We start from the raw sequence: 27,637 nt of genomic DNA, 5'->3' as shown, positions 1-27,637 counted from the left end.
AGAATTTTGGAAGTAGATTGATGAACAAACGGAAATGTCCGACAAGCAGAAAGAGTTTTCATCGGTGTGGACTTGAATGATCATGTTGGAGAAAGCAATATCGGAGAGGAGATATTGTTGTTAAGATATGGATATGGCAGCAGAAATAAAGAAGGCGAAGATATTGTAAAATTTGCAACAAGGATGGATCTAGCAATATTAAATACATATTTTAGGAAGTAAGACGAGTACAGAGTGACATATTCAAATGGTGTGAGAACGACACAAGTGGATTACCTATTGTGCTGGAAACGATATTTGAAGGAAGTATCAGACTGTGGCAGTTTGGCAGCGCAGCATAAGATAGTTATTTCAAAAGGGGCATTTGGAAAGAGGAAGATAAGAGAGAAACAAAGTGAGGGAAAAACACAGTGGTGGAAAATAAAAGAGGAAGAGCAAAGAGAAATATTTGCGACAACGGTGAAAGGAAGACTAGGAAATGATTTTCCAAAGGATTGAAAATAACTGCTGATACAATCCATGAAGAGGCCAAAGAAGTGCTAAGGGTGAGCTAGGGAAGAGGAAAAGTTGGAAAAGAAACATGGTGGTGGAATGAATAAGTTCAAGAAGCATTAAAGAAAATGAGGGAAGCAAGGAAGAACATGGAGACAACAGGGATGCTATGAAAGTAGATGAATATAAACAGGCAAAGAGAGGAGCAAAAAGAGCTGCTGCAAAAGCAAAGTCCGAGACGTTCAAAGATATGTATGAGCAGTTAGAAAGTAAAGAAGGCCAGAAAATATATTTTCAGAATAGCAAACCAGAGGGACAAGAATAGAGGGATATACAACATATTAAGATGATCAAAGATAAGAATGGAAAAAACTTTGACAAAGAGAAAGAGATTCGAGCATGATGGAAAACATACTACGAACACCTCATGAATGAAGAGAATGACAGGGAGAGGAGAAGTGCAGTTATACAACCCAAAGAGAAGACAGTAGATGAGATAAGCCAGAATGAGGTGTACAATGCAGTGCGCAAGATGAAAAGGGGGAAGCAGTTGGACCAGACAAGATACCAGCAGAAGTCTGGAAATCTCCTGGAGATGAAGGTTAAATTTCCTAGTATGGCTATTCGGACATCTTACAGAAAGAAAAAATTGCCAGAAGAATGGACAAAATGTATGTTGATCTCAATATACAAAAATATAGGAGATGTTCAAGAATGTGGCAACTATAGGGGCATCAAGTTAATGAGCCACACAAGGAAGATATGGGAAAGAGTAATCGATAAGAGGATAAAAAAGATGTAGACATAAGTGAAGAGCAATTTGGATTCGTTGCTGGTAAAAGTACAATGGATGCTATATTTGCTCTAAAAGTGACAACAGAGATGTCGAGAGAAAAGCAAAGAGAATTACATTGTGTGTTCATTGACCTGGATAAAGCACTAAATAAGGTACCAAGAGAAAAAATGTGGTACTGTCTATGAGCAAAGGGGGTAACAGAGAAATATTTCAAAGTTATCCATTTAATGTAATGTAGGATTACACCAGGGATCTGCTCTCAGCCCACTGTTGTTTGAGGCACCATGGAACATGATGTATGCAGGGGTCTAATTCATGGAGCGAGACTCTGATAGTCTTGGACTATAGTAAAGTCTGAGACTTCATAGTCCAAAACTTTGGAAAGTCCGAGACTACAAAAAGTCAGCTATTCATGGAGTCAGACTTTGTCCTTGACTATAAAGTCTCAGACTACACAGGTCAATCTATTTTTAACTGGGGATTCCCCGGAAACATATCACAAAACGTCATAGAAATCTGTTAATTTTCCAGCTGCGCATGCGTCATGCGAAGTAGCACAGAAATCTGAAATCATCTATCTTCGTGTTTGTTTTGATCGTTTTATTTCCCCACACAAAGAAAAATAGTGTGAGACAAGTTTAGGGGTGTAAAAATTGTTTGAGAATGTGTGTGTGTAATGTTTTTTAGTAAATATAAGTTACGATGGCATTAAGATGATGCTTATCCATGGTGTAGCATTGTTCTAAGTAGAGAGCGGTGGGGCTGCCTGAAGCCTGGGGTCCTGAAAATACTAACGAAAGAGTGATGATGGAGAGGCATCGGATGAGATAAATACAGACAATGAGCATTTTGGGGACAAACCCTTCGTCAGCACAAATAAATGTTGAAAACAAGTAAAATGAAATGGAGTATAAATTGCATCATCTGTACTCAACGATGGTTGGAGTGTGAAGAATCGTTAGCATGGCGTGGATCCCAATGGTGTGATAGAAGTGATAAGGCCAGTGAGAGAAATGAACTTTCTAGAAAACAATGGACGATAAAAGACATAATAGAAATGTAATAGTTGTAGTAGTTGTAGTAGTAGTAGTAGTAGTAGTAGTAGTAGTAGTAGTAGTAGTAGTAGTAGTAGTAGTAGTAGTAGTAGTAGTAGTAGTTGTAGTAATAGTAGTGGTAGCAGCAGTTGTAATAGTAATAGTAGGAAGTTACTATGAAACAGTATGGGGGAAGGAATTCCTGGGGTGTGTTTGGAATGGGCGAGATTAGGAGTGTATGTGCGATTGTCAAATCTTTGAGAAAATAAAATTAAAAAAACAAAACGAAACCAAAAAAAACAAAAATAAATTAAAACAAAAAATAAAAACAAAATAAAAAAAACTGTCGGATAGCCTTGTTCTAATCGCTGTACAATTACTTCCCCCAGCGTGTAGCACAAATAATTTTAATATTTAGTTCCGGACTATGCTATTTATGGCTGCTAGATCGCAGGTGTAAATTTCACCCGTTTAGTCTAAGACTTCGCGTAGTCCGGCTTCATGAATAGCTTAAAACGCCTTTTAGTCAGAGACTACTGATATAGTCTCGGACTATCGTCATAGTCCCGCTCCATGAATTAGACCCCAGATGACGTTGTACTTTTGAATGATACAAAAGCTGAGGTGGAAAAGGAGTTGGAGGGCTGGAGACAGGTGTTGGAAAGAAGGGGATTAAGGAAGCAGATCGAAGACAGAGTATTTATGCATTGGACAACAGACAGCAGGACCACCAATAAAGATAGGAGAAGGGAATGTGCCAAGAGACAAACCAATTCAAATACTTAGGCACAACTGTACAAGGAGATGGGTGCAATGAGAAGAAGGTTAAGAAGAGGATCCAGGCAGGCTGGAATAATTGGAGTTATGTGTGACAAACGAATTTCCCCAGCTGAAGGGGAAAATATATACAACAGTTGTAAGACCAGCAATGTTATATGGACTAGAGACAGTAGCTACGACAAAGAGACAAGATAAAGAAGTTGAGGTTGCAGAAATGAGGATGTTGAGATGTCACTTGACTGGACAAGAAAAGATTAAGTGAGAAATGAACGAATTCGAAGATTGACTGAAGTGAAGAACGTATCAATAAAGATGAGAGAAAATAGATTGAAATGGTCTGGACATGTTATATATAGACGAGAGAGGGAGTAGATATACAATTAGTGGGAAACCGAAAAAAGGGATGCCCCAAAACTAGATGGATAGATAGGGTAAAGGACGATATGAAAGAACTGGGCCTGGAGGAAGATGATGCTAAGGACTGAGATGCATGGAGACGTGGTATTCATTATGGCAACCCTGCAAAATTCAGGATAAGCTGAAAGAAGAAGAAGAAGATGCTCATAGGTTGAGCTATTCTTCCAAAAGTTAATGTTGATTAGTAGAATTGAAATCAACAATTCCCAGAGGAAAGAATTTACTAATATACTGTCCAAATTTCCTTTCCCGCCTCCTTTGTTTATTTTTTTTCCTTGTTAATATTCATCCCAAGGAGATAATTTTCATTCTAAGCACTTCCATAGATCACTGTGACAATCAATCCGAGGCTGCACGGTGAAAAAAGGGTAGTGTAATCAACACCAAAAAACGAAAGCAAAACAAATCAATCACACACACACAAAAAAAAATCCATATTAAAATAAAAAATAAAAAATTACGATACTAACACAAAGTTTAGTAGCGTAATAATCTCTTTTTCATTTATATTTTTCTTTCAGTGAGTACAAAAAGCTTGATTTAACATATCATTAAGAAAAAAAGGATGGATTTATCAACAAATGTTTACTCATTTAAAAAATATCATTTAAGGTGAAACAAACCATCAACTAGGGCATTTACAAGGCTGTAATTTCCCATTTCTATGGCAAAGCACAAAGCAGAATCTCCACTGGAGATGATCTCATTGGCATCCACACCTTTGGATATAAGATTTTTTACAACCTGAAAAGTACATAAATAAAAATTGGTTCAATTTCACCACCACAAGATATGATTGCTTTATACAAAAAAATAAAATAAATAATAATTTAAAAAGACCATTTGACAGGCCTCACTTGATATTTGAACTAAAAATTATCTTTAAAATGTGCAACTCCAACAAAACCAAAAAAAAAAAAAACAGACAATTTTTTAAAAAAGGTAAAGAAAAAAACAAAACAAAACTAAAGTCCCAAATTTCAACTCTATCAAAATATATTCTTGTCTCCCGTTCCCTCATGTCAAATCATTCTTAACAGTATTTCTTTTAAAGAAAACCATTTCATAGATTTTTCATCAAGGGGATCAAATTGAAAAGTTACACTTGAAGGAAAGATATATATGAATTATTTATCCACTTATCTCAATTCTTTTTTTTTTCTCATGATATTGTGTCCCAGGCCCAGTGACATTACACACATATAACTTAACTTGACTAATGGTCCTTGGAAAAGACTCTTTACTCACATTCTCTCACCGTACTCAGGTGTAAAATGAGTACCTGACCGTCAACAGCGTTGTCTCTGTCTGAAAAATTGTAATATTGCCTAACAGGTGTCATCTCTCGTTCTACATGTTGCATGTTGCTGTTGGTCAGGGACCCCTTGTAAAGCGCATTGAGAACATTAAGTGGATATTGCGCTATATAAAAGCTCAAGCTCAAGTTTATAAAAAATAGCTAACAGACTGAACAGGCATAAGCTCTCTCCTTAGCAGAGCTATTATAACAGAAAGTTGACTATAATTCATGTGCTATATATTCAGAAAATGCAGTATCAAGAGAGAGGTCTTGACTGAAAAGAAGCAGATAGAGGCAGCGGACAAGCTATGACATAGGTCTTGGGATGTTAACTGGACATTTGATTTTTGAAATGATCAGAGGACAGGTCCCTATTCAACTCAAAACACACACTACATTTCATTAGCCACAAAAAACTAATCCATATAAAAGTTTTGTGTGAAATACTAAGGCATTCTATATTCATTTTTAAAGCCCTAATAGCTCGATTGGTAAAGCACACATCTCACAAGTAAAGACAACAGAATCAGTCACAGGTTTAGAAGAAGCTAGTTATCCCTCTGTGTACCAACAATGATTTGGTGACTTGGGCTGCTTCATCTGACAGAAAGGACGTTGTGATTAATGGATGGCTAACAATTGTTAGAGTCTGCTTGATGCTTAAAGAATCTGAGATGGACCCTAAGCCTTATGACATGAAGGACTCACTATCAAATACATTTAGTTACCATGTGTTGATATTTAAGTAGTGCTTCTTGACTGAGGTTGGCTTGGAATTCACTTCAAGTAGTACAATCCATAAAAAATCACATTGGATATCAATGTTACAAACTCTGTGCCCCCCCCCTCTCCACCTTTATTTATTACTTGAAGTATCATAATAAATTTGACATAAACCCCCTTATATCAACATGTATATATTTGAATATTAAAAAAGGCAGTCACCTTTGGTAACTTATTCTTAATAGCTTCCTCAAACGGAGAATTGTTATGCTTGTCATGGTATTTAACGTCACATCCTTTGTCAATCAGATATGTAGCTGTTTCCTCATTACCTGAAATAAATTTTATATTGGACTGATTAACTGAGAACAAACTTTTTCATATGATTAATAAATCAAGCATTTTGCCAGAAAATTTGGAGAAGATCATGGGACATTATACATTCATCATCATCATCATCATCATCATCATCATCATCATCATCATCATCATCATCATCACCAATATTATTATTATCATTATTATCATTCTCGAATTATTATTACAGTGGAGCTCGGTTATAACGAGAACTTTTTTTCCAAGCATAAATTCTCATTATTCCAGCGCTCTAGTTATTACCAATTTTCAGTGGAAAGAACCACGTTATCTTATTTTGATCCATTAAATTGATCGATAATCCTTCAAAATAGTGTACACGGTGCTGGACTTCATATTAAAACATGGACATATCTTGGCATTCATTGCCCTCGTCTTCATCATTTCTTCTATGATGGAGACTTTAGTTTGAATAGTCAGTCTCTTTCTCTTTTTTGATTTTGAGATCCATAAAGATTGCTTCGTTTTTCATGTGTGTGATTGTGATGTTTGTTGATATTATATAAATGTGCATTTTTGCTTTTTCTTTTAGAACGAGTTCTCGTTATTCCTGGTCTTTGAATGACTTTTTCTCGTTATACCAAGTCTAGTTACAATAGAGAAATGGTGTAGAAGTGATCGGGGATTTGAAATAGTCTTATTACTGCCGAGCTCATTATTTCTGATGCCGTTAAACTTAAAGCACCACTGTATTGTTATCAGAAATTAAGCTAAAATGTCAAACTATTAAGGAGGAGAGTGAGAGGGTGAGATGGAATGTGTATGTGTGTGTGTGTGTGAGAGAGAGAGAGAGAGAGAGAGAGAGAGAGAGAGAGAGAGAGAGAGAGAGAGAGAGAGAGAGAGAGAGAGAGAGGGGGAGGAGAGAGAGAGAGAGGGGAGGAGAGAGAGGAGAGAAGAGAGGAGAGAGAGAGAGAGAGAGAGAGAGAGAGAGAGAGAGAGAGAGAGAGAGAGAGAGAGAGAGAGAGAGAGAGACCTGACTTACAATCTATTACTATTACCTTTGTTTATGGCTAGCTGTAAGGGGGTCCAACCATAAAAGAGACAATCAATTGATACACCTGCATCCAACAATAATTTGATTTTTTCCTCGTTACCCTCTCTCACTGCACAGTGAAGATTCTGTTCCTGAGTGGCCATCTTGAATAATTGCAAACATATAAACTACTAATAGTAACTATTGTCATCAAGGATGAAGCAAGTATAATAGAGATGGTGTTTAGAAATCAGAAATTGGGTGGGGGGAGGGGGAATGGCCAGAAGTTGAAGCAAGGGATTTGATTGATATTGAATCCCAGTGTTTCTCTTTCTGGGCCATAATTGTACAAAGAGCACTTTCCCCCCTACTTACCTAAATAAATAAATAAATAAATAAATAAATAAATAAATAAATAAATAAATAAATAAATAAATAAATAAATAAATAAATAAATATTGAATAAAAATGTTAAGAAAGGACAGATTCATGACCACTCTGTAAGACAAGTCAAATGTAGCCCTTCAGGAGCCGGAGCCAAAGTTTATCCCAGTTTCTGTAGCGTGAAACAAACAATATAGTTTTAGCTTGCTACCCTTTGGATAGGACGCTAGTCTATCGCAAAGTAATTTCCACCAGATCTTTAAGGCCTAGCTGCCCATTTACTGCTGGATGGACAAGGGGACCAGAAATTGAATCTCAACTACACCTGGGATCAATCTTGGCCATGATCGACTAGAGTACTATAGTTACGTCATGATCTTGGCCCATTTGCATTTTGCGCGAGTGGTCTACCAACTGAGCTACTAGACAATCCCCCCCCCCCCCACTTCCGAGACAAATCAAAGCAAACAATATTTGCTTCTTGAACACTTTAGTATAGGGACATATTACAATTATTTTTTCACGAGCCACAAATGTCACAACTGTGCTCCTAGGTTTTATGAAGGCACTTACGGGTTTTGAAATGCTTCAGTGAGCAAGTTACACCTGGGTGAGAACACATTCCCAAATCATCAAAACCTTTCAAATTACATGTGTTTTAGAAAAATAACTTCCCTTAGATATGCACAAATTTTACAAAACTTTATAGGTAGTGGTATGAAATAAAAAATCTCAAATTTATATAGACATAATTATAACTGTCTATATTTTCCATACATCCACTCAATCTGGAGTTAGGATTTAAAAAAATAATTATAGAAAGGTTTTCTTAGAGAAACTAGAACTGCTATTACTTCCTTATTTATATAATCACGAGAAAGGGGGAAACCTCCCTCCCGTCCCCTAATAGAGCAACAATACAGCTCAGTTCCATGCCCCTGATAGCATAGACGATCGCTAACTCGTATCGGATTATTTGGATGAATTCTTTTTTTTTTTTTTTTTTTTACCATAATTCGATAATTTCAATTTTTTAAATGAATGCCTTTCTTTATTTGGCAACATTTTAAGAAATTGGTTCTTTTTGGTTTGGGCAAGATTTTTAAAATTAATAATGAATGTCATTCTCATAACACATCTGGCTGTAAAAAAATCCACGAAATACCCCGCTCAAGAGGGACCACGTCTTTACGAAAGAACCCGGATATTTTATAATGTAGTATAAGAAGGCAACGACTAGGACTGACTTGAAACCGAAACTGAAAATACTGAAAAAGGCGTCCGTGGATACGCCTAAGTAACTGTGTAATCGTTAAAATATAACAGAATAAAGAAGCAATTGTACGCAGACAAAGGAAATGAAAACGATGATATAAAATATAACATGCCTTCTGGAAACTTGCGATATTCTTGTTACTTCCAAACTGAACCTTTCAGTTGCAGTTCAAGTTAGAAATTTGTTTGTAGCCATTTTGTTTACGGCTTACTTTATCCCCTCCAGACTTAAAGAACAGGGTTGCCAGATTATTTTTCAACAAAATGCCAGGGGAAGACTCAAAAAATGCCAAAACACTCAAAAAAATGCCAAAGTCTGTTGACTCCCACCCCCACTAAGAAAACTACTCACTTTTGATAGACAATTTATTATCATATCCTGGTGGCTTGCGTGTTTTCTTTTCTTTTTCTTTTTTTTTTTTTTTTTTTTTTGAATTATACTAAATTTCCTGTTGGGGTAATTATTTACCTACTGACTACTAAGTGGAGTGCTAAACCACTACACCACGGTTGGATTTTAAGAATGAAAAAGAAATGTGAAGATGTTTGTTTTTACGTGTTTAGAAATAATTAAGAAAAGGTGTCATTTGAAGTATAATATACAAGAAAAGAAAATGCCAAATGAAAATGCCAAATGCCAAATGATTTTTCTAATGCCAAACGGTTTTCAAAAATGCCAGATTTTTGGAATCTGGCATTTAAAATGCCAAACTGGCAACCCTGTTAAAGAAGCTACTGAATTACTGAATAAAAAAAATAAAATAAAAAGTATAAATTTGTAATGCAAGTATAAAGGAACGATACAATTTTATTATTGTTTTTTGTTTGTTTTTAAGGGTTTTACGGCGCTTCCAACATATTTAGGTTATATCAGCGCCAGTAAAAAGGAAGAAAATGGGATGGTAAAAAGTTGTAGAATTACAATTAAAGCACCCAAGAAAAAGTAAGACATAGGGGAACTAGGACCAAATAGGGATCAGATGTACTTAGTTTGAGATCACCTATAAGTCTCATTCTCATTCGGACACAAGCACAAAATCCAACAAAGAGGAATACACTCAAATGCTTACATTATACATTGAAAATAACAAATATAATAATACATAACAGAGAGATGATTTACAAGGAAAAAAACATCATCTCCCACAACAATAACTATGCATTTGACTATTTCCCTCCGAGCTAGGACTCCGGCCAGGGCCAGGACAAAACCAAGTAATCTCATTCCAAGACAAAGACAGAAAGCATGTTGGAAAACAGTTATAAGGGGATAGAAGACACAGTATGTACACCCCTGCCCATTATGGGAGGTCAGGAACCCCACCCAGAATTTTATTATTATTTTCTTTTATGAACGAACAATTTGATCACTGTGTACAGTCCACCCATTGTGAACTAATAGTTGAGAACCCAATGACACGGGAGAAAAATCCGATATAGGCAGGATTTCGCTTTACACAGACGTCCATCTTTATGCTCAGCACGTGGGTACGAAAACGCCGCTAAACCTTCTCTTTACGCATGATTCGAAGCAATTATATCTTCTGCTGCTAACCCATTAAAATATTGTACAACATACTGTCATGGACTAAGGGTTGCAACTGAGTATATTAACAAGTACAATTTAATTTGGTTAAGTCCCTTATATTGAGACTGCTACCGTTGGAACTGTATTCTGGTTACGCAACACTTTTTACCGGACTAAGAAAAAAACATGTTGCTTTGAGTTTCATACTAAACCTTCAGCTTGTCATTCCTTTAATCAAAACATTACATGGTGGCAGCGAATCTTCATTCCCCATTTGATAAGTATTTCTAAATTTCTAAGACTTTAGTATTTTCCCACCAAGCATTTTATTTTCATTTTTTCACCTGTGGTCTACCGAGTCAGAAGTACTGACTTCTATCCTCAAACCGGAATTCAACTGATTGTTCGTCATGGCCGATAAACCTCCAACAATGGACTGGGGTGCCCCCAATTTGTCAGATGCTTTCAGACTATTTAAACAGAGAATGGAGCTTTACTTCATAATTAATTCCAAGCTCAAAAACGAGGAAAAAGTGGCAACAATACTCCTAGCATCAGGAGAGGAAGGTCTCACCAGATTCAACAGCTGGAATCTTACCGAGCAAGAGAAGTCAAACCCAGAGATAATCTGGGAAAGATTTGCAAGACAGCTCGATCCCGCTGATAACTTTCGAATCAATCGTCTAAAACTCTATACCTTACGACAACAAACTGAAGAATCGTTGGATGATTTTGTGAATAGAGCCAAGCAAATCGCAAACAAATGTAAATTTACAAACGATGAATTGCAAAACAGACTAATCGAGATAATAATTGCGGCAACACCTATCGCTGATTTCCAAAAAGAACTCCTCACCAAACCCCAAACGTATACTTTAGATGAGGCTCTGCAACTCGGAAGATCGCACGAAGCTTCCCTACAACATCTAACTGCACTGAAAGCAATCGAGCATCCAACCACGAACCAGAAATCAATCGATATTATCCATCCACCACGTAACAAATCAGCACAACGACCCATCCATAACAAACCAGTACAACGGTCGGTTTGCAAAAACTGTGGCCGAGATCACCCCTTCAACAGGGGACAGTGCCCAGCTGCCAAATCGACATGTGGCGCTTGTGGAAAACTTGGACATTGGGCAAAATTTTGCCTAACAACTAAATATCAACAACAAACTAACCCACAACAACGTAGTTACCGAAGACAACCGCAAAACAATATGCACACTATAGAAAGAGACGAATCCGGTGCAGAATCAGAAACAGATGACATGAATTCACAACTACATTCCTTCTCATTTTCAGAAATCAAAACGAAACAACGTGGTAGGAACGAAGCATTCACAATACTACAAATCGAACTTTCAGATATTCCAGGTATCCATGATTTACAACTAAAATTAGACACAGGAGCACAGGCAAACACACTACCTCTCAGAATTTATAGACAAATGTATCCAAAATACATTGACAGCAAAGGGAAACCGGTGGCAGGGACACTAAAACATACAAACACAAACCTCACTGCTTACAATGGAACAGAAATCAAGTGCTTCGGCACCACAAACATACCATGCCAGCACAGACAATCAAAATGGATAAACACCCAATTCTACATAGTAGATGTTGCTGGACCAGCGATACTCGGTCTCCCGAGCTGCGAAGAATTCAAAATCATCACCCTCCACTGCCCCCTCCATGCTACGAAAAACAAAAACACTACAATAAGAAACATCCACGACCTGAAAGCGCTGTACCCATCGCAATTTGACCGCATCGGCGAGTTCAAAACTGAACACAAACTAACTATTGACCCCAATGTACCTGCCCGCATCGACCCACCTCGAAAAGTCCCCATCGCTCTAAAAGAAAAAATCAAACTGGAGCTCGACAATATGTGTGAACAAAACGTGATACGTCGAATAAAGGAACCAACCAGTTGGGTAAGCTCATTGACCTATGTAACAAAACAAGATGGCAGTCTGAGAACCTGCCTTGACCCAAAACACCTAAATAGAGCGCTTCTGAGACCACACCATAGAATTCCTACTGTGGAGGAACTCAATCACGAGTTCGCAGGTGCAAAGTACTTTTCAAAGTTGGATGCTAAATCTGGATACTGGTCTGTAAAACTTCATCCTGAGAGCCAACCTCTCACCACATTCCAAACCCCTTTTGGAAGATACTGTTTCCAACGCCTTCCTTTTGGCTTATCAGTAAGCCAAGATATTTTTCAAATGGAAATGGATAGAATACTACAAAGATGCCAAAATGCATGCGGGATAGCTGACGATATCATTGTTTATGGAAAGACAGAAGAAGAGCATGACAAAAACCTGATCAAGTTCATGGAAATCGCAAATGAAGAAGGCCTTGTATTAAATTCGAGCAAATGTCAAATCAAACAGTCTGAGGTACCATTTTTCGGACATATATATACCAGTAATGGGCTTAAACCAGATCCATTGAAAATCAAAGACCTAGAAAATATGCCAGAGCCAACATAAAAAAACAGAACTACAACACTTTATTGGGTTCGCAACATACCTATCCAAATTTATACATGATTTCAGCCAGAAAACAGCTACCCTCAGAGATCTTTTAAAACAAGATTCTATTTTTCTTTGGGAAAGACACCACAAACAAGCCTTTGAAGACCTAAAACGTGAAGTATCAGTAAACTCCCTCCTTCAATACTATGATCCTGCCAAACCAGTAGAACTACATTGTGACGCCAGCCTTCGTGGCATTGGTGCAGCCTTACTCCAACCTGATGAAAACAACCAACTAAAACCAATTGCTTTTGCTAGCAAAAGTTTAACAACAACGGAGCAAAACTATGCATGCATCGAACGTGAACTTCTTGCCATTGTATTCGGAGTCCAACGATTCCATACCTTTCTTTATGGACGTTTTTTCAAAATCATCACTGATCATAAACCATTACAAATGATTGTCAACAAATCAATCACTGCTGCACCGCCTCGTCTTCAAAGAATGCTTATTTCCCTGAATGGATACAACTTCACATTGTCACATCGACCCGGATCAGAAAACAAACTAGCAGATGGGCTCAGTCGTCTTCCAAACAAATATAATCAAAACAACATCGACCTCGACATGAGGGTTGATATAGTATACATGTCAAATGATCGTTCAACAATCATCAGAGAAGAAACACAAAAGGACCCTGTCCTTCAAGGCCTCAAAGATTGCATCATCAACGGTTGGCCAGACAAACAATCAGAACTGACATCAGATCTCCGTCCCTACTGGAGCATACGTGACCAAATGTCTGCTGAAAATGGTCTTATTCTCAAAGGTCAATGCATTATGATTCCACCCAGTCAAAAACAAGAAACTCTCCAACAGCTACATACCGCCCACCTTGGCAAGGTAAAAACTAAACTTCTTGCAAACGTCACCGTCTACTGGATAGGCATTCACAAAGATATTGACGCAATAATTGATAACTGTCAAATCTGCCAAGAACATCAAAATGCCCAAACGTCCGAACTCGAACCTCATGACATTCCCCTACGACCTTGGTGTACCCTTGGTACAGATATTTTTGAGATTAAAAGCCAACAGTACCTCATCATAGCCGATTATCACTCAAAATTTCCGATCATCCGAAAACTTCCTCAACCCGCACCTAGTAGTTCAATAGTAAATATCACAAAAAATATATTTGCCGAATACGGAATACCTGAAAAGGTTATAAGCGACAATGGCCCACACTTTGCGAGTCAAATGTACAAAGAATTCGCCGATTCGTGGCAATTCACACACGTCACATCATCCCCCCACAGACCACAAGGAAATGGTTTCATTGAGAGACAAATCCAAACTGTCAAAAACATTATCAAAAAGGCTATGCAGGCCCAAACAGATCCCAATATTGCCCTTCTGCACTGGAGGTCCACCCCCATCACCCCGTCTTTGGGCAGCCCGGCACAACTACTTATGGGTCGACAAATTAAGACAACAATCCCATCAAAACAAAGATCCAATACTATACACAACCAAGATGACATCTACAACAACCTGAAACAACGTCAAGCTCAACAAAAGTTCTATTTCGACAAGACCGCCCGCACAACCCCTTTCTCACACCTCTACCCAGGACAACCTGTACGAGTTTTACACCCTGAGACACATAAATGGCTCCCTGCAACTGTTATGCGCCAAATTCAGAATGATCCCAGATCATATGTTCTCGAAGACGCGAACGGGACCAACTTCCGAAGGAACAGACAACACATCAGAGAAATACCTGCCTCTTCCGCCGTTGCCCCAGAGGAATATCAGAAAACTATCGCTATTCCCCTCTCTACAAAGACCTGTCCCCAAATTGAATACCCATCTGCCTCAAACTCAAAAGAGCCTACTGCTCAAACTAAAACTCCTAATGAACAACAAACAAAATCTCGCCCAATTCGCACGACCAGGAGACCAAGCCGTTTTGATGACTATGTATAGAACAAAACGAACAATATAGTGTGTCAGCCAAATGAGAACACTTATCGCTACTAATTATTATTATTATTATTATTATTATTATTATTATTATTATTATTATTATTATTATTATTATTATTATTATCATTATTATTATTATGATGATGTACTCTATCCCGTTTTATTTTTTTTAATTTCATTTTATTTTTAAAATTTCTATTTCATTTGAAAACAAGGGAGATGTCATGGACTAAGGGTTGCAACTGAGTATATTAACAAGTACAATTTAATTTGGTTAAGTCCCTTATATTGAGACTGCTACCGTTGGAACTGTATTCTGGTTACGCAACACTTTTTACCGGACTAAGAAAAAAACATGTTGCTTTGAGTTTCATACTAAACCTTCAGCTTGTCATTCCTTTAATCAAAACATTACACATACAACAGAATGCTTTTGGGAAATGCCATTTTTTACCTTTATAAGCCTCTAGCTCGAATCTAGGTTCAACGACATTTGGTATGTTTTCATAGGCCAGCACGCATTTAATTTGACTGTTTCCCTCTCAGCCAAGGACAAGAAAAAAACCCAAGTAATCCCAGTGAGCGAGTTGGAAAACATGAGTATAGACGACACAGTAAGTGTCTCCTTGCCTGCCACTGTTAGAGGACAACAAATCCCACCCAGAAATATGGTGGTGGACGAACCTTATTGACTTTGAAACTTGACTTTGACAGTATTGATAGGGAGGTTATTTGGAAAATACTACATCATTACGGCATACCTGAAACTTATATACACTGTAAATCTTATTAAACAACTATATGACCAAGCAAGCTGTCAAGTAATCCATAAGGGAAATCTTGCAGATTCTTCTGAGATTAAAACTGGAGTGTGACAGGGATGTCTTATTTTGCCAATACAGTGATTGGCGGGATAATGTGCAGAGCTGTGGGAGATAAAAAGACTGGAATAATAATAAAATGGAACCGGACTCAATACCTAGAATACCTGGACTTGGCCGATGATATTTGCTTTTTGTCACAATCCCATCAACATTTACAATCAAAAACAGTCAGACTTGTCAAGGATGCAGCACAGACTGCTTAAAGAATAAACGCAAAGAAAACAGAGGTGGTGGGATTACTAAACAACAACACAACACTCATCTCAGTAAAGGAAACAATCTGAAAGACGTAGACGAATTTACATATTTGGGTAGTATTGTTTCAACACTGGAGGAACAGATACAGACACAGAGGCTTGAATAGGAATAGGAAAAGCAAGACATGCATTTATTGCCCTCAGACCCATATGGAAATCAACACATCACTGAAAAACAAATTCAGAATATATAACACTTAGATAAAAGCAATCCTTCTGTTTGGCTCAGAAACATGGAGACAAGCTGTGGACTGGAACCCTCAGGGAAAAAAAGGAAGGTTGGGAGGCCAAAGAAAACATGGAGAAGGTCTTTGAGGAAGAGGTGAGATTGGCTGGAACAAACATTCTGGAGGATATCACATCAGCTCCAAACTTAAGAAACTTTCACTTCACACACCTCCTCTCGCGCTTCACATCATGCCATCATCAAACAAAGCCATCTTTTCAAATATTATTAGTATAGATTCATCTACTAATTTATCTTTTATCTTTATATGTATAAAAATGAAGTCTTACTCAGACTGTACCATGTGGAAATCTTCACAATGAAGGTCAACATTATACGGCAGATTATACTGAAATTGTGAGAAAACTCTCACCAAATAATCCCGAAAAAGACCAAAAGCCACAGGAAAGAAAAAGTTTTAGAATAGAAGGCAGGACAAAGATAAACGTTCTAGGACTGCCTGCCCTGAGGGGCAGATATTTCACACCCCCCCCCCCCCCCCCCCTTGAGAATCTCCACCCAACTAACAACATTTTAGATCCTTCTTGGGCTAAAAGTACCACTGATTCAAGCAGTGATGATAATAGCAATTTGTCAGAAAGGAGGAAACGTCCTCGTTCTATCGATCAAACACAAGCAAAGTGTAAAAATAACATAAACATAATTTTGTATTATATTATATTTCTTATCATTAGACATAAATTTACTTTTTGTAAACATTTAATGAAATGTCATTTCCACAAAACATTCTAAATCTAAAGGCCTATGATATTATTAAAATGAAAGGCCAGAAAGTGTTGTTTTGTTTTGATGTTTACTTTACAAGCAGGCTACAATATCTTTGTTACTGGTTATGTAGCTTATAAGTACAACCCAAGAATCTCTCAAATTTCAAACCAAAGTCCACAGATAAAAAAAAAAGGAGAGTCAACAAAGCCAATCACCATTGCTTTATTGTAATATATTATCTCTGTATAACCAGATGATTTAATGGATGGTTGCGAGAGAGAGAGAGAGAGAGAGAGAGAGAGAGAGAGAGAGAGAGAGAGAGAGAGAGAGAGAGAGAGAGAGAGAGAGAGAGAGAGAGAGAGAGAGAGAGAGAGAGAGAGAGAGAGAGAGAGAGAGAGAGAGAGAGAGAGAGAGGGTCGGGAGGGGAGATTTCTCTACCAGATTAATTTATGAATTGATCTTATGAATACTATATTAAAAAAATAAGAAGAAATCAATAGGCACCTACAACAGAGAAAGAAAAAATCTAGAGCCATTTGTCCGGTGTCAAAATATGACATGACATAATGGTGATGTTGTGATTTTGAGAAAAATGTTTGACACGGCAAATTTCTGAGAAATTCCTAAAACTAAAATCCCGGAATTTCGCGGAAGATTATCATCACTGCTCAAGATTGATAACCTGTCAAATGGGATATTACAGATTGATGATTTGCAAGGTAACATTTAGTTTAAGAAGTTATGCAGTGCTTTGGACACTTTTACAACCTTTTGATTTTGTTTTTAAGGGTTTTATGGCGCTTGCAACACAGTTAGGTTATATCAGCCCCAGTAAAATGGAAGAAAATGGGATAGTAAAAAGTTATAGAATTACAATTAAAGCACCCAAGAGAAAGTAAGACAAAGGGGAACTAGGAACAAATAGGGATCAGATGTAGATTTCAAGAGCATACCACCAATGTACTTATTTTGAGATCACCTATATGTCTCATCCGGACACAAGCACAAAATCCAACAAAGAGGAACACACTCAAATGCTTACATTATATATTCAAAATAACAAATATAATAATACATAACAGAGAGATGATTTACAAGAAAAAAAATATCATCTCCCAAAACAATAACTATGCATTTGACTGTTTCCCTCCCAGCCAGGACTCCGACCAGGCCAGGACAAAACCAAGTAAGGGAGCGTTCACATATTACGTCATCAGCTAGGGGGGGAGGGGGGGTCTACCAAATGTTGACATGTGTTGACACGGGGGAGGGGGGGGGGGGGGGGTCAGACCCAAGATGATGTCATCAAAACATAGGCAAATTAAGCCTATTTCAAAGTTTGTTCCTTTCAAAACAGCTAAAGATACATTGCTATGATGAGTATTGCCCATCTCTCAAGAAACAAGATGGGAAAGGGGTATCACTTCTCAAAAGGCGAACTTGCCCTAAATGTTCATTGTATCACTCCTCGATCACAGCAATGAAAGACCATTCACGAAAATGCGGCATACAAGAAGAACAGCAAATGGGAGAAAATGATGACGATGAACATGAAATTGATGATACTATTTATAGTACATTGCCAGAGGTCCAAGGCAGAAACATTTTTGAATCAATTAATTTTATGTTTGGAAATTGAAACAGAAATTCATTCCACTAAAAGACTAATATGCTATAAAATAATTTGCCTCCTATACTATTTTAAATTACACTTTCTGAATTTTTTTAAATAGCACCTGCACCAAGTAGCCTAATTTAAATAATGTTTGTTAGATTTTATCTTTGCAAATTTAAATTTTATGTCCCCATTGTATCGTAAAACATAAATTATAAACAGTTTCTGAAATTAATAAAATGTCTGAATGTGTTTTATCAAACGTTGATAATCAATGTTTATGGTTTGAAAAACGAATAATAAATATTGTGAAATTAAAGTTATCTTTTAGTTTTTATTAAATTAGATGACGTCATCATCTGTTGGGGGGGGGGGTGGGGGGTCAGGTCAATGATGACAAGTGATGACTTGGGGGAGGGGGGGGGGGGGGGCTAAAAAGGGCAAATTTTTGATGACGTAATATGTGAACGCTCCCTAATCTCACCCCAAGACAAAGACAGAAAGCATGTTGGAAAAAAGATATAAGGGGATAGAAGACACAGTATGTACCCCTCTGCCCGCTATGGGAGGTCAGGAACCCACCCAGTTTTACAACTTTTCAGCGCCCAGGAAAATGTATGTGGGACATAATTTAGATTTAATGGTTAAGTCTCTGCAACACTCTCAAGTCACATGCCCAACTGGAATTCTCTGACTTTACGATTAGTCCAAGAACATCACACATTTAAAAGTTATAGTTAGAGAAGACAATAGGTTCCCCCTAAAAATTAAAGGGATGGAGAAAGACACCCTTAGGAGTAGGTGAGGACAAACATTTGTTTGTTTGTTTGTTTTTAAGGGTTTTACTGCGCTTGCAACACATTTAGGTCATATCAGCGCCAGTAAAAAGTAAGAAAATGAGACAGTAAAAAGTTCTACAATTACAATTAAAGCACCCAAGAAAAGGTAAGAAAAGGGGAATTGGTTCAAATAGGAAACAGATGTAGATTCCAAGAGCATACTATCAATACTATCAAAGTACTTAGTTTCAGATCACCTAAAAGTCTCACCCAGACACCAGCACAAGATTCCACTCAATGTTTACATTACACATTCAAAAGAACAAATATAATAAATAACAGAGAGATGATCTACAAGGAAAAGAAATATCACCTCTCAAAACAATAACCATACATTTGACTGTTTCCCTCCCAGTTAAGGCCAGGACAAAACCCAAGTAATCTCATTCCAAGACAAAGACAGACTGGAAAACAGATATATACAGCAAGTACCTCCCTGCACACTATGGGAGGTCGGGAACCCCACCCAGGACCAACATTTGGACAACCATCATCCCTGATGATGATAAAAATGGAAACACGATAATAAAATCAATGAAAAATGTACCTTATTATGCTTATTACAGTATCTTTATTTTATGAAAAAATGAAAACAAAATCACAAAAAATAGACAATTTATATTTACATGGGATGATAGATCAAATAAAATAGAAATGCACATGCTACCATGAACCCAGAGGCTCAATCTGTTGGACCTCTAATGCACACGTTGAAATCAATTATATTTTCTCCTCCTTCTCATACACTCTAGCAAAAGGGTAACTGGTGTCATAAGGATCTGGTGGAAAATACTTTGTAATAGCTCAGTAGCAATCTCGATGTCAACAGAAAATGAACAAAGTTTTACAACATACCTCATGACTCTAACAGACCATAACCTTCTAGCAGTGACAGGTTTGCATGTAAATGACAAGTAAAATCTTTTAAAAAATGCTTTTCCACATCCATCGCCCGGGAAAATCAATGAAGGAATATAATCCATCAAACATCCTATGTCAATAGGAATCACACATCTTGTCAGAATGGAAAGGTTCACTTTAACACAGCAATATCTAGCTACACTCATTCTCCTCTCCTTTAAATAGAGACTAAAAGTATTGAGAGCGCAAACAAATTGTAACATTAAAAAAGTCACAAAGAGAAAATAACCTCTCTCAATTACTTGATGCCAATATCATTTTCACTCAAACAACCGAATCATTAAGGCCAACATTGGCGGGCAATTTTAGGCCTTGATACTCCATTGCGACGAGAGATGAAAAAAAAAGTAGTTTCTCTCACAAACACCATTTCTTCTTTAACAACAAGAGCATCAAAAGCACAAAAGAGGAAATATACTGCTAAAGATCCTTATGGTACCATAATTTAAAATGCATAGGATTATTCGGGATAGGGAGTTTTTTTTTATTTTGTTTTTGTTTGTTTGTTGCTTTAGGTCTCTTCCAACACAATTGAGGTTATATGAGAGACCGCTGAAACAAAAAAACAAGCAATCTAACAAAAATAGTACAAATGTCAATCAAAATCATAACCTAAAGATATAAGCTAAATTATAAATAACCAAGAACAAACAGGCAGAGGATTTACAGGAAAAAAAATATCCCTGTCAAAAATACAATCACAAACCAAAGAAGCAGGATAGGCTAGTAAAGAGAAGAAGAAACGACATCACTATCGGATCGTACACCCATGCGAACATCATAGGTATATGATTCAAGGGTGATGCTCCCATCCAACCACCCGCTTTTTTTTTTTTTTTTTTTTTTTTTATTTCTGCTGTCAAGAAAACAAATGTGAATTATTTGGCAAAGACAACAAATTACATATGAAGCACTCTATGTTTAAAATTGAAGCATAATCACAAATTTCGGCAACGGTCCATTTCAAGTCCAAACTTTAATTTGATTGATGAAAAGCTAAATTAAAATCAAATCAAGGCAAAATTTGTTAAACGATGATAAGTAGGATTCACTCATAGATAGTAATTAATGACAATATCAAACGTCCTATGTCATACATGATCACATTCATCTTTGAAACAAAACCAGATAAAACCAAGCGCACACTTCACATTCCACAGAATTAAATTTTAAAAAACATACAAACATACTAACAAAACATAAAAAAAAGCCTTAGTAACTAGCTAAAATTGTGGCTTGTCTGTCTCCTGCTTTAGAGGTTGCCTGTTCTTTATCATCTTTACTATCATCTGCTTTAATCTGAAGACCATGTGTTTTCCTGAACTCATTCAACTCATTACCCTTAGTCTCAAGATTAGTTCGCAGAGAATCTGTGTATTCTTTCATCTGTGGATGAAAAAAAAGGATTAGACAACGATAAAATATACACGCAACATGTATAATCTGGAAAGTCTAAACACATTATACCAGAAATTGTGCAAATGTCATAGTTGGAAGGATATAACAATGTCAAAAGTAGTATTTCTCAAAATATGTTTGATTGAGTAAAGTTGACAGAGGAGTAAGGGGGAATCAACTTACATATTCAATATATTACTTCAGTCCACTCCGGATAATCGCAACACCTTGGGATCAGCAAAAATGTTGCGATTAATCGAAGTTGAGTTTCCAGTCCACTATTGCAACAGTTTACACATATATTGTAAACTCAAATCAGTTGTGGTAAACATTGTTCTTAGTCCACCACAGACTGAGCAATATTAGCCCTGTATATATTTTGTCAAGCAAAAGCAGCTGTGATGCAAGTCTACATCTTATTCAGATTTGACTCACTTTCACTGTGTTGAAAGAGATTAATCGTGATGAGAGACAATGAGCTCTCACCAAACTCGTTGGTCACAATGTACAATCAATCCCAAAACAAAGGATATCGCTTAGTCTCTCTTCACAACATCTATCTTATGTAAAGACCCACCACCCTCGCTTCTTATTTCATGGCCACAGATGACATCACAAACCCATACTGCAAAACCCGCCCTCTTTGTCTCTAATAGAATGGTGACACACTGCTGCAACATTAAATCCCACTCACTCTCGATAATCATTGTTTTATAATAATTTGTAATAAATTGGAATTATGATATATGTTTCTGATGACTGCATATTGTTTTCCCATTATGGACATATAATTTTTATGTTGCCATGGTATCATTACAATTACCAATGGATGTCATGGAGCATTATACCAGTGCCTGTTCTGCCTGTATGCTAGCTTTTCTTACTTCATGATGATTATCACAACTGTAGTTTCACTATGTAAATATTGGAATATATGTAACTCTTCATTCTCTCCTGGAATATCTAAAAATTTGTCTTTGTTTGTTGTATAAAATGCAGCTGAAGTATATTTCTAGACAGAGAGTGCAGCTGACAGGAACAGCGTTCCCTAATGTCTTGAATTAGCACCCACATGATTCGTTTGGTACCAACTATGCACTGTATCGCCTTGAGCAAGTCACTTCACTTTGTCACCGATGATCTGCACTGTCACTAATGCTTGATTAACACCAGTCTTCAATGAAATAAGCTTTGAAAACCCAATTCCTCACGGTGACGAATAAAGCGAATATTAATATTATCCATTCTTTAATGCTTTGGCTGTCACCCAAAAAGGGACACATGGATCTGTTGATGGACAATGAAGGAGGTGCTGACACAATGGATGATATTGGAGGGGGAATTAGACTGTTTTTGCTCACCAAACAAAGTAATTTGGATTGTATTTCAGAAAACGAGATTAACTAATGAGGCTAAAGAGGTGGTTATTGGCTTACCTTATCTCTATTTGACATTAGACCTGGCAGAACCATATCAACACTGCGTTCAACAAGGACTCCACCAATTAAACGATAACACTTCCTTTTAGGCTCCACGTCTTTCAGAACATTAATCACCAGACTGAAAAGAAAATTAAAACAATAAATGAGAATGTAACAATTTCAAAAGTAATCATGTCTCTATAACATGAATAGGTGAAATTGGGGTATGATAATATTTTTATAATAATATGAGCGAGAGTGGAGTAGAAAACAAAAAGACTCATTAAGAAAGAATGCAAACTTGAAAATCTTCAAAGCAATACACACCTAAGGAAATGTGATTGTATCATAAATAGTCATATTAAATCCTGTTTTAATCTAATTTTTTTAATTTATCAAAATACTGCAATTGGCAGCTGTAATCTTATCTTAACAAGAGCAATCAGAAGCAACAAAATAACCCTTTGGTGACACCCCTCCCCCCCCTTTCCTTTTACCAATGGCATTGATGTCTCCAACACACCATCTATCTACACCATAACATGACGCAACACACCCAGACTCAGTTCAGCTTTATTACCATTAGTTGAGTGACTGAGTGATTCAATGATTGTGGTAGTTGTAGAAGCAGTGATGATGTGATGGTTGTGGTTGTTGTAGTAGTAATGGTAGTGATGATGTGGTGGTGGTGGTTGTAGTAGTGATGAGGTGGCAGTAGTGGTGGTGGCAGTGATAATGTGGTGATTGTTGTAGGAGTGACAGTGACGATGACCAGGCGGTGGTGGTTGTACTAGTAGTAGTAATGGTAGTGATGATGATGTGATGTTGGTTGTAATAGTACTGGTAGTGATGATGATGTGGTGGTTGTAGTAGTAATGGTAGTGATGATGTGGTGTGGTGGTTGTAGTAGTAATGGTAGTGATGATGTGGTGGTTCAATTTTAATTCTTTATATTTTGCTCTAATTATTTGTTCTGTTGTTTTTTTTCCTCAAATATTTATTATTATTATTATTACTATAATTGTAATCATCATCATTATTATTATTATTCTTATCATTATCATAATTATAATAATTATTATTACTATTATCATCATTATTCCCTGCTCTGTTTCCGGCGGAAATTCGCTCTCTCTCTCGCTCAGTAGTACTGCGAATAGTAGATAGCATTCGTATTCGTTATTCGCAGCAGTACTGAAATAGCAGTATCATTCACTTCAGTTATTAATGCGGGTCCATTCTGTATTTGCAGTAGTAGCCTGCGAGCCTAGAGCTTTATTGTATAGAGGATTGACGCAAATACAAATAAACTTCATTATTATTATATTATTATTTGTTTTATTATTATTATTAGTTTTTTAAATTAATTATTCTTTAGTATTACTATCTAACCCATTACTATTATTATTATTTTGCATTTCGTTTACGATGACGACGTGTCTGTTGCTGTGCAGCGATGTAGGTGTTGATGATGACTTTAAGGATAATGATGATGATGTAATGGTGGTAGCAGTGGCCGTAGTTTTGATAACGATGTGGTAGTAATGATGATGATGTGATTGTTGTGGTTGTAGTAGTGGCAGTGGTAGCGATGATGACGATGAGGAGGGTGATGATGTAAAGGCGGTGGTGGTTGCTACAGTTTAGACAACGATGTGGAGGTTGCTGTAGTAGTAGAGGTAGTTTATCGAAGTGGCAATTTGGACTTGAGTCTGAATAGTCTCCCTTGACTAATCAGACCCAAACTCCAATGTGCGTGTGCATACATAGGGTAGGATGACACAATATGGGCAGTAGGCAGAGGGTGGAAGTGATAAAGAAATAGAAAAAGAGTTCAGAAGAAATTCTGTTTTGCCCATATCACACTGACTCAGCTCATACCCCTATTTGGACTGTAGGATTGCTGCCTGTCTCACAAAATAAGAATATATGTAATTTTAAACCCTAATAGGAAAAACAAACACCCTAGCACCTTTGCTAAGGCATGACTAATCCTAATAGAAACAAAATCCTCTGATCTCGCGAACTAACCCTAATAGAAAAAAAAACCCTCGGACTGCTTAGCTCTACCTATCAATACTTCACAAATCAAAATGGCGGCCGAGAATCAAAACAATGGTCAAATTAGGAAATTTTAATCTTTCACAAATCTATCAAGGTTTGTTCTAGAGTTTTTAAAATGCTTCTATTTCTATATGATGACAAATTGAATAAATAAATGCCTGATAAAAGATCAACAGTGAAAATACAAATTGAAAGAATACTGGGGATGTAGGAGCTTTCGGAATGTCTCCCCTGACTCTGATTCAAGTTCAAGCCCTTACTTCGACAACACACCATTTTGAACAGAAAATAAAACGTTGGATTCAGTTAGGGGACAAAGACTACCTAATTTTTAGAGATGGGAGAGCGCTTCTACTACTGCGAAATGTGATTCCGCAGTGAAATTACTATTCGCAGTATTACTGCGAATAAGCACTTCGTAGAACGAGTGATCTGTCTATATAGATAGTGACGATAGAGTGATAGAGTTCCGCTGTGATTATCCCCAGAGGATAATGAAAATTCAACATCCCCATTTCGTTATCCCCAGACACATATTTGAAACTCCGCTCTTTTAAACAATTATCCACATTCCAGAATATGGAATGTTTCCGAATGCACATAGAAATAAGGAAAGTTAATAAAATATCTATAAAAACATTAAAATTAACCAACATTAAATCAGTTGTTACTATATATACACAATATGCGTCGACATCGAAGTGGGTGTCATGGACGCATGGTTTAGTCGTCTGCCCTGGAACTTTTACCAGAATCAACGTTGTGGGTTCGAATCCTGGTTCCGCCACTTTAAAAAAAAAATAAAAAATTCCGTCTTCTTTTTACAGAACGTTGCAAGGGATAAATGTCCCATCCACCCCCCCCCTACTTTTTTATTTTTGTTTTTTGTGCGAGTCTATTCTTTTCTCCTTTTGTTTGACCTTTTGTTCCTTTTCTGAGCATGAATTTCTTAAAATTGTTTTTATTTTTTAAAGAATTATTGTTTGTTTTTTTCTCCTCTATCTGACCATTTGGTCGCTCTCTGAATATTTCTGTTTGCTTTTTAATTATTTATCCTTTTTAGTCAATTTTTGAGATCAGAGTGGGGACATATGGGGATATATGACAATTTGCTAGAAACTAGAAAGGAACTAAGAGAGAGAGAGAGAGAGAGAGTAAAGAGTTTTTAAAAAAAGAGATGGGGGGGGGGGGGGGGGGGGAGGATGGATGGGACACTTATCCCTTGCACCGTTCTGTAAAAAGAAGACGGAATGTAAAAAAAAATTAAAAAAAAAACACCATTTTTTAAAAAAATAATGGCGGAACCAGGATTTGAACCAGCAATGTCGATTCTGGTAAAACTTCCAGGGCAGACGACTAAACCATTCGGCCATGACACCTACTTCGAAGTCGACGCATATTGAATTGTGTATATGTAGTAACAACTGATTTAATGTTGGTTGATTTTATGTTTTTATAGATATTTTATTAACTTTCCTTAATTCTTTTTTTTTTAACTCTCTCTCTCTCCCTCTCTCTTGGTTCCTTTCTAGTTTCTAGCAAATTGTCATATTCATCCCCACTCCGATCTCAAAAAGTGTCTAAAAAGAATAAATAATTAAAAAGCACACAAACAGAAATATTCAGAGAGCGACCAAATGGTTAGATAGAGGAGAAAAAAAAAAACAATAATTTTTTAAAAAAATAAAAACAATTTTTAGAAATTCATGCTCAGAAACGGAACAAAAGGCCAAACAAAAAGGGGAAAAGAATAGACTCGCACAAAAAAAAAAAAAAAGTGGCGGAACCAGGATTCGAACCCACAATGTCGATTCTGGTAAAAGTTCCAGGGCAGACGACTAAACCATTCGGCCATGACACCAACTTCGATGTCGACGCATATTGTGTATATGTAGTAACAACTGATTTAATGTTGGTTAATTTTAATGTTTTTATAGATATTTTTATTAACTATTAACTTTCCTTATAATTTAGGCTTATTTCTAATTTCTATGTCTATGTGAATGTGCATTTGGAAACATTCCATATTCTGGATGAAATCAGAGTTTCAAATATATGTCTGGGGATAACGAAATTTGGTTATTAACATTGGTTAATTTTCATTATCCCTTGACGTGTCTGGGGATAATCACAACGTTAATAAGTTAATAAAAAAAGGGATAGCCAAGGAGGAAGGCCAGAGGCAGTCCAGTTAGAAAGAATTCTAATCACTTACTCATGCTCTTTCATATCTAACTCAATTTCAGACATTCTTGATGCAATTAGCCGTTGTTGTTGACGTAGTTCGTTGAAAGTAGCTGCCATTTGCTCTTTCGATAAATTGGACTTTCCGTCTGAATTTGTGGTTTTCGCCGACGACGCCATGGTGGAAACGATGGTTGATATGTAGATTGAAGATTGCAGAATGTGTATTGTATTACAAGCAGTTCTTTCTTCAATGTGATTATATCGATTATCAATAAAAACTTGATAGTATTGTTTTTGCTCTTTGTTTATTTACTTTTTTCTTCTTTACTCATCCATTTGTTCCAGCTTTAAATATAAAATCATTTGTTTTGATGAATATAAACTTGAAACATCTAAAATCAATTGCCATTTAATATGTTTTTTTTTGGTTAACATGTCACCATATTCGTTTTCCATTCATTGGTGAGATCGCGATTAACAACCTCGTTTTCCCAAATGCGTTCTTCAATCTTGAAGAGAGGTTTGGTTCACATT

General features: G+C 36.8%; 2 protein-coding genes across 2 annotated transcripts in view; both read right to left on the bottom strand.

Annotated features, from left to right (window-relative positions):
• Positions 1 to 8,787, bottom strand: part of LOC144971026 (uncharacterized) — a 20,662-nt gene extending 11,875 nt beyond the window's left edge. The window contains exons 1-4 of the mRNA XM_078911333.1: positions 8,663 to 8,787; positions 6,916 to 7,054; positions 5,765 to 5,874; positions 4,143 to 4,263 (exon numbers count right to left, since the gene is read on the bottom strand). Coding sequence (XP_078767459.1) covers positions 4,143 to 4,263; positions 5,765 to 5,874; positions 6,916 to 7,054 — 370 coding nt within the window. The 5' untranslated portion in view covers positions 8,663 to 8,787. The remainder of the gene's footprint in view (positions 1 to 4,142; positions 4,264 to 5,764; positions 5,875 to 6,915; positions 7,055 to 8,662) is intronic.
• Positions 8,788 to 19,660: 10,873 nt separating this feature from the next.
• LOC144971025 (prefoldin subunit 2-like) lies at positions 19,661 to 27,331 on the bottom strand. Its single transcript, XM_078911332.1, has 3 exons — positions 27,132 to 27,331; positions 22,868 to 22,991; positions 19,661 to 21,419 (listed from the first exon to the last, which is right to left on the bottom strand). Exons 1-3 carry the CDS (start codon positions 27,278 to 27,280, stop codon positions 21,246 to 21,248), a joined length of 447 nt encoding a protein of 148 aa, XP_078767458.1. The 5' UTR covers positions 27,281 to 27,331; the 3' UTR covers positions 19,661 to 21,245.
• Positions 27,332 to 27,637: the final 306 nt, after the last annotated feature.

This window comes from Berghia stephanieae, chromosome 4 (genome assembly GCF_034508935.2).
Source record: "Berghia stephanieae isolate SIO BIC M18660-M18661 chromosome 4, UCSD_Bste_1.3, whole genome shotgun sequence".
Lineage (NCBI taxonomy): Eukaryota > Metazoa > Mollusca > Gastropoda > Nudibranchia > Aeolidiidae > Berghia > Berghia stephanieae.
Note: the sequence above shows the minus strand (reverse complement) of the source record. Positions and strands in the feature narration are given on the sequence as shown.

Coding starts and splice junctions, on each gene's coding strand:
- LOC144971025 (XM_078911332.1), bottom strand. CDS start 27,280: ATGGCGTCGTCGGCGAAAACCACAAATTCAGACGGAAAGTCCAATTTA. Junction 22,992..27,131: donor TTAGATATGAAAGAGCATGA/GTAAGTGATTAG, acceptor TTTTCTTTTCAG/TCTGGTGATTAATGTTCTGA. Junction 21,420..22,867: donor TAATGTCAAATAGAGATAAG/GTAAGCCAATAA, acceptor TTTCATCCACAG/ATGAAAGAATACACAGATTC.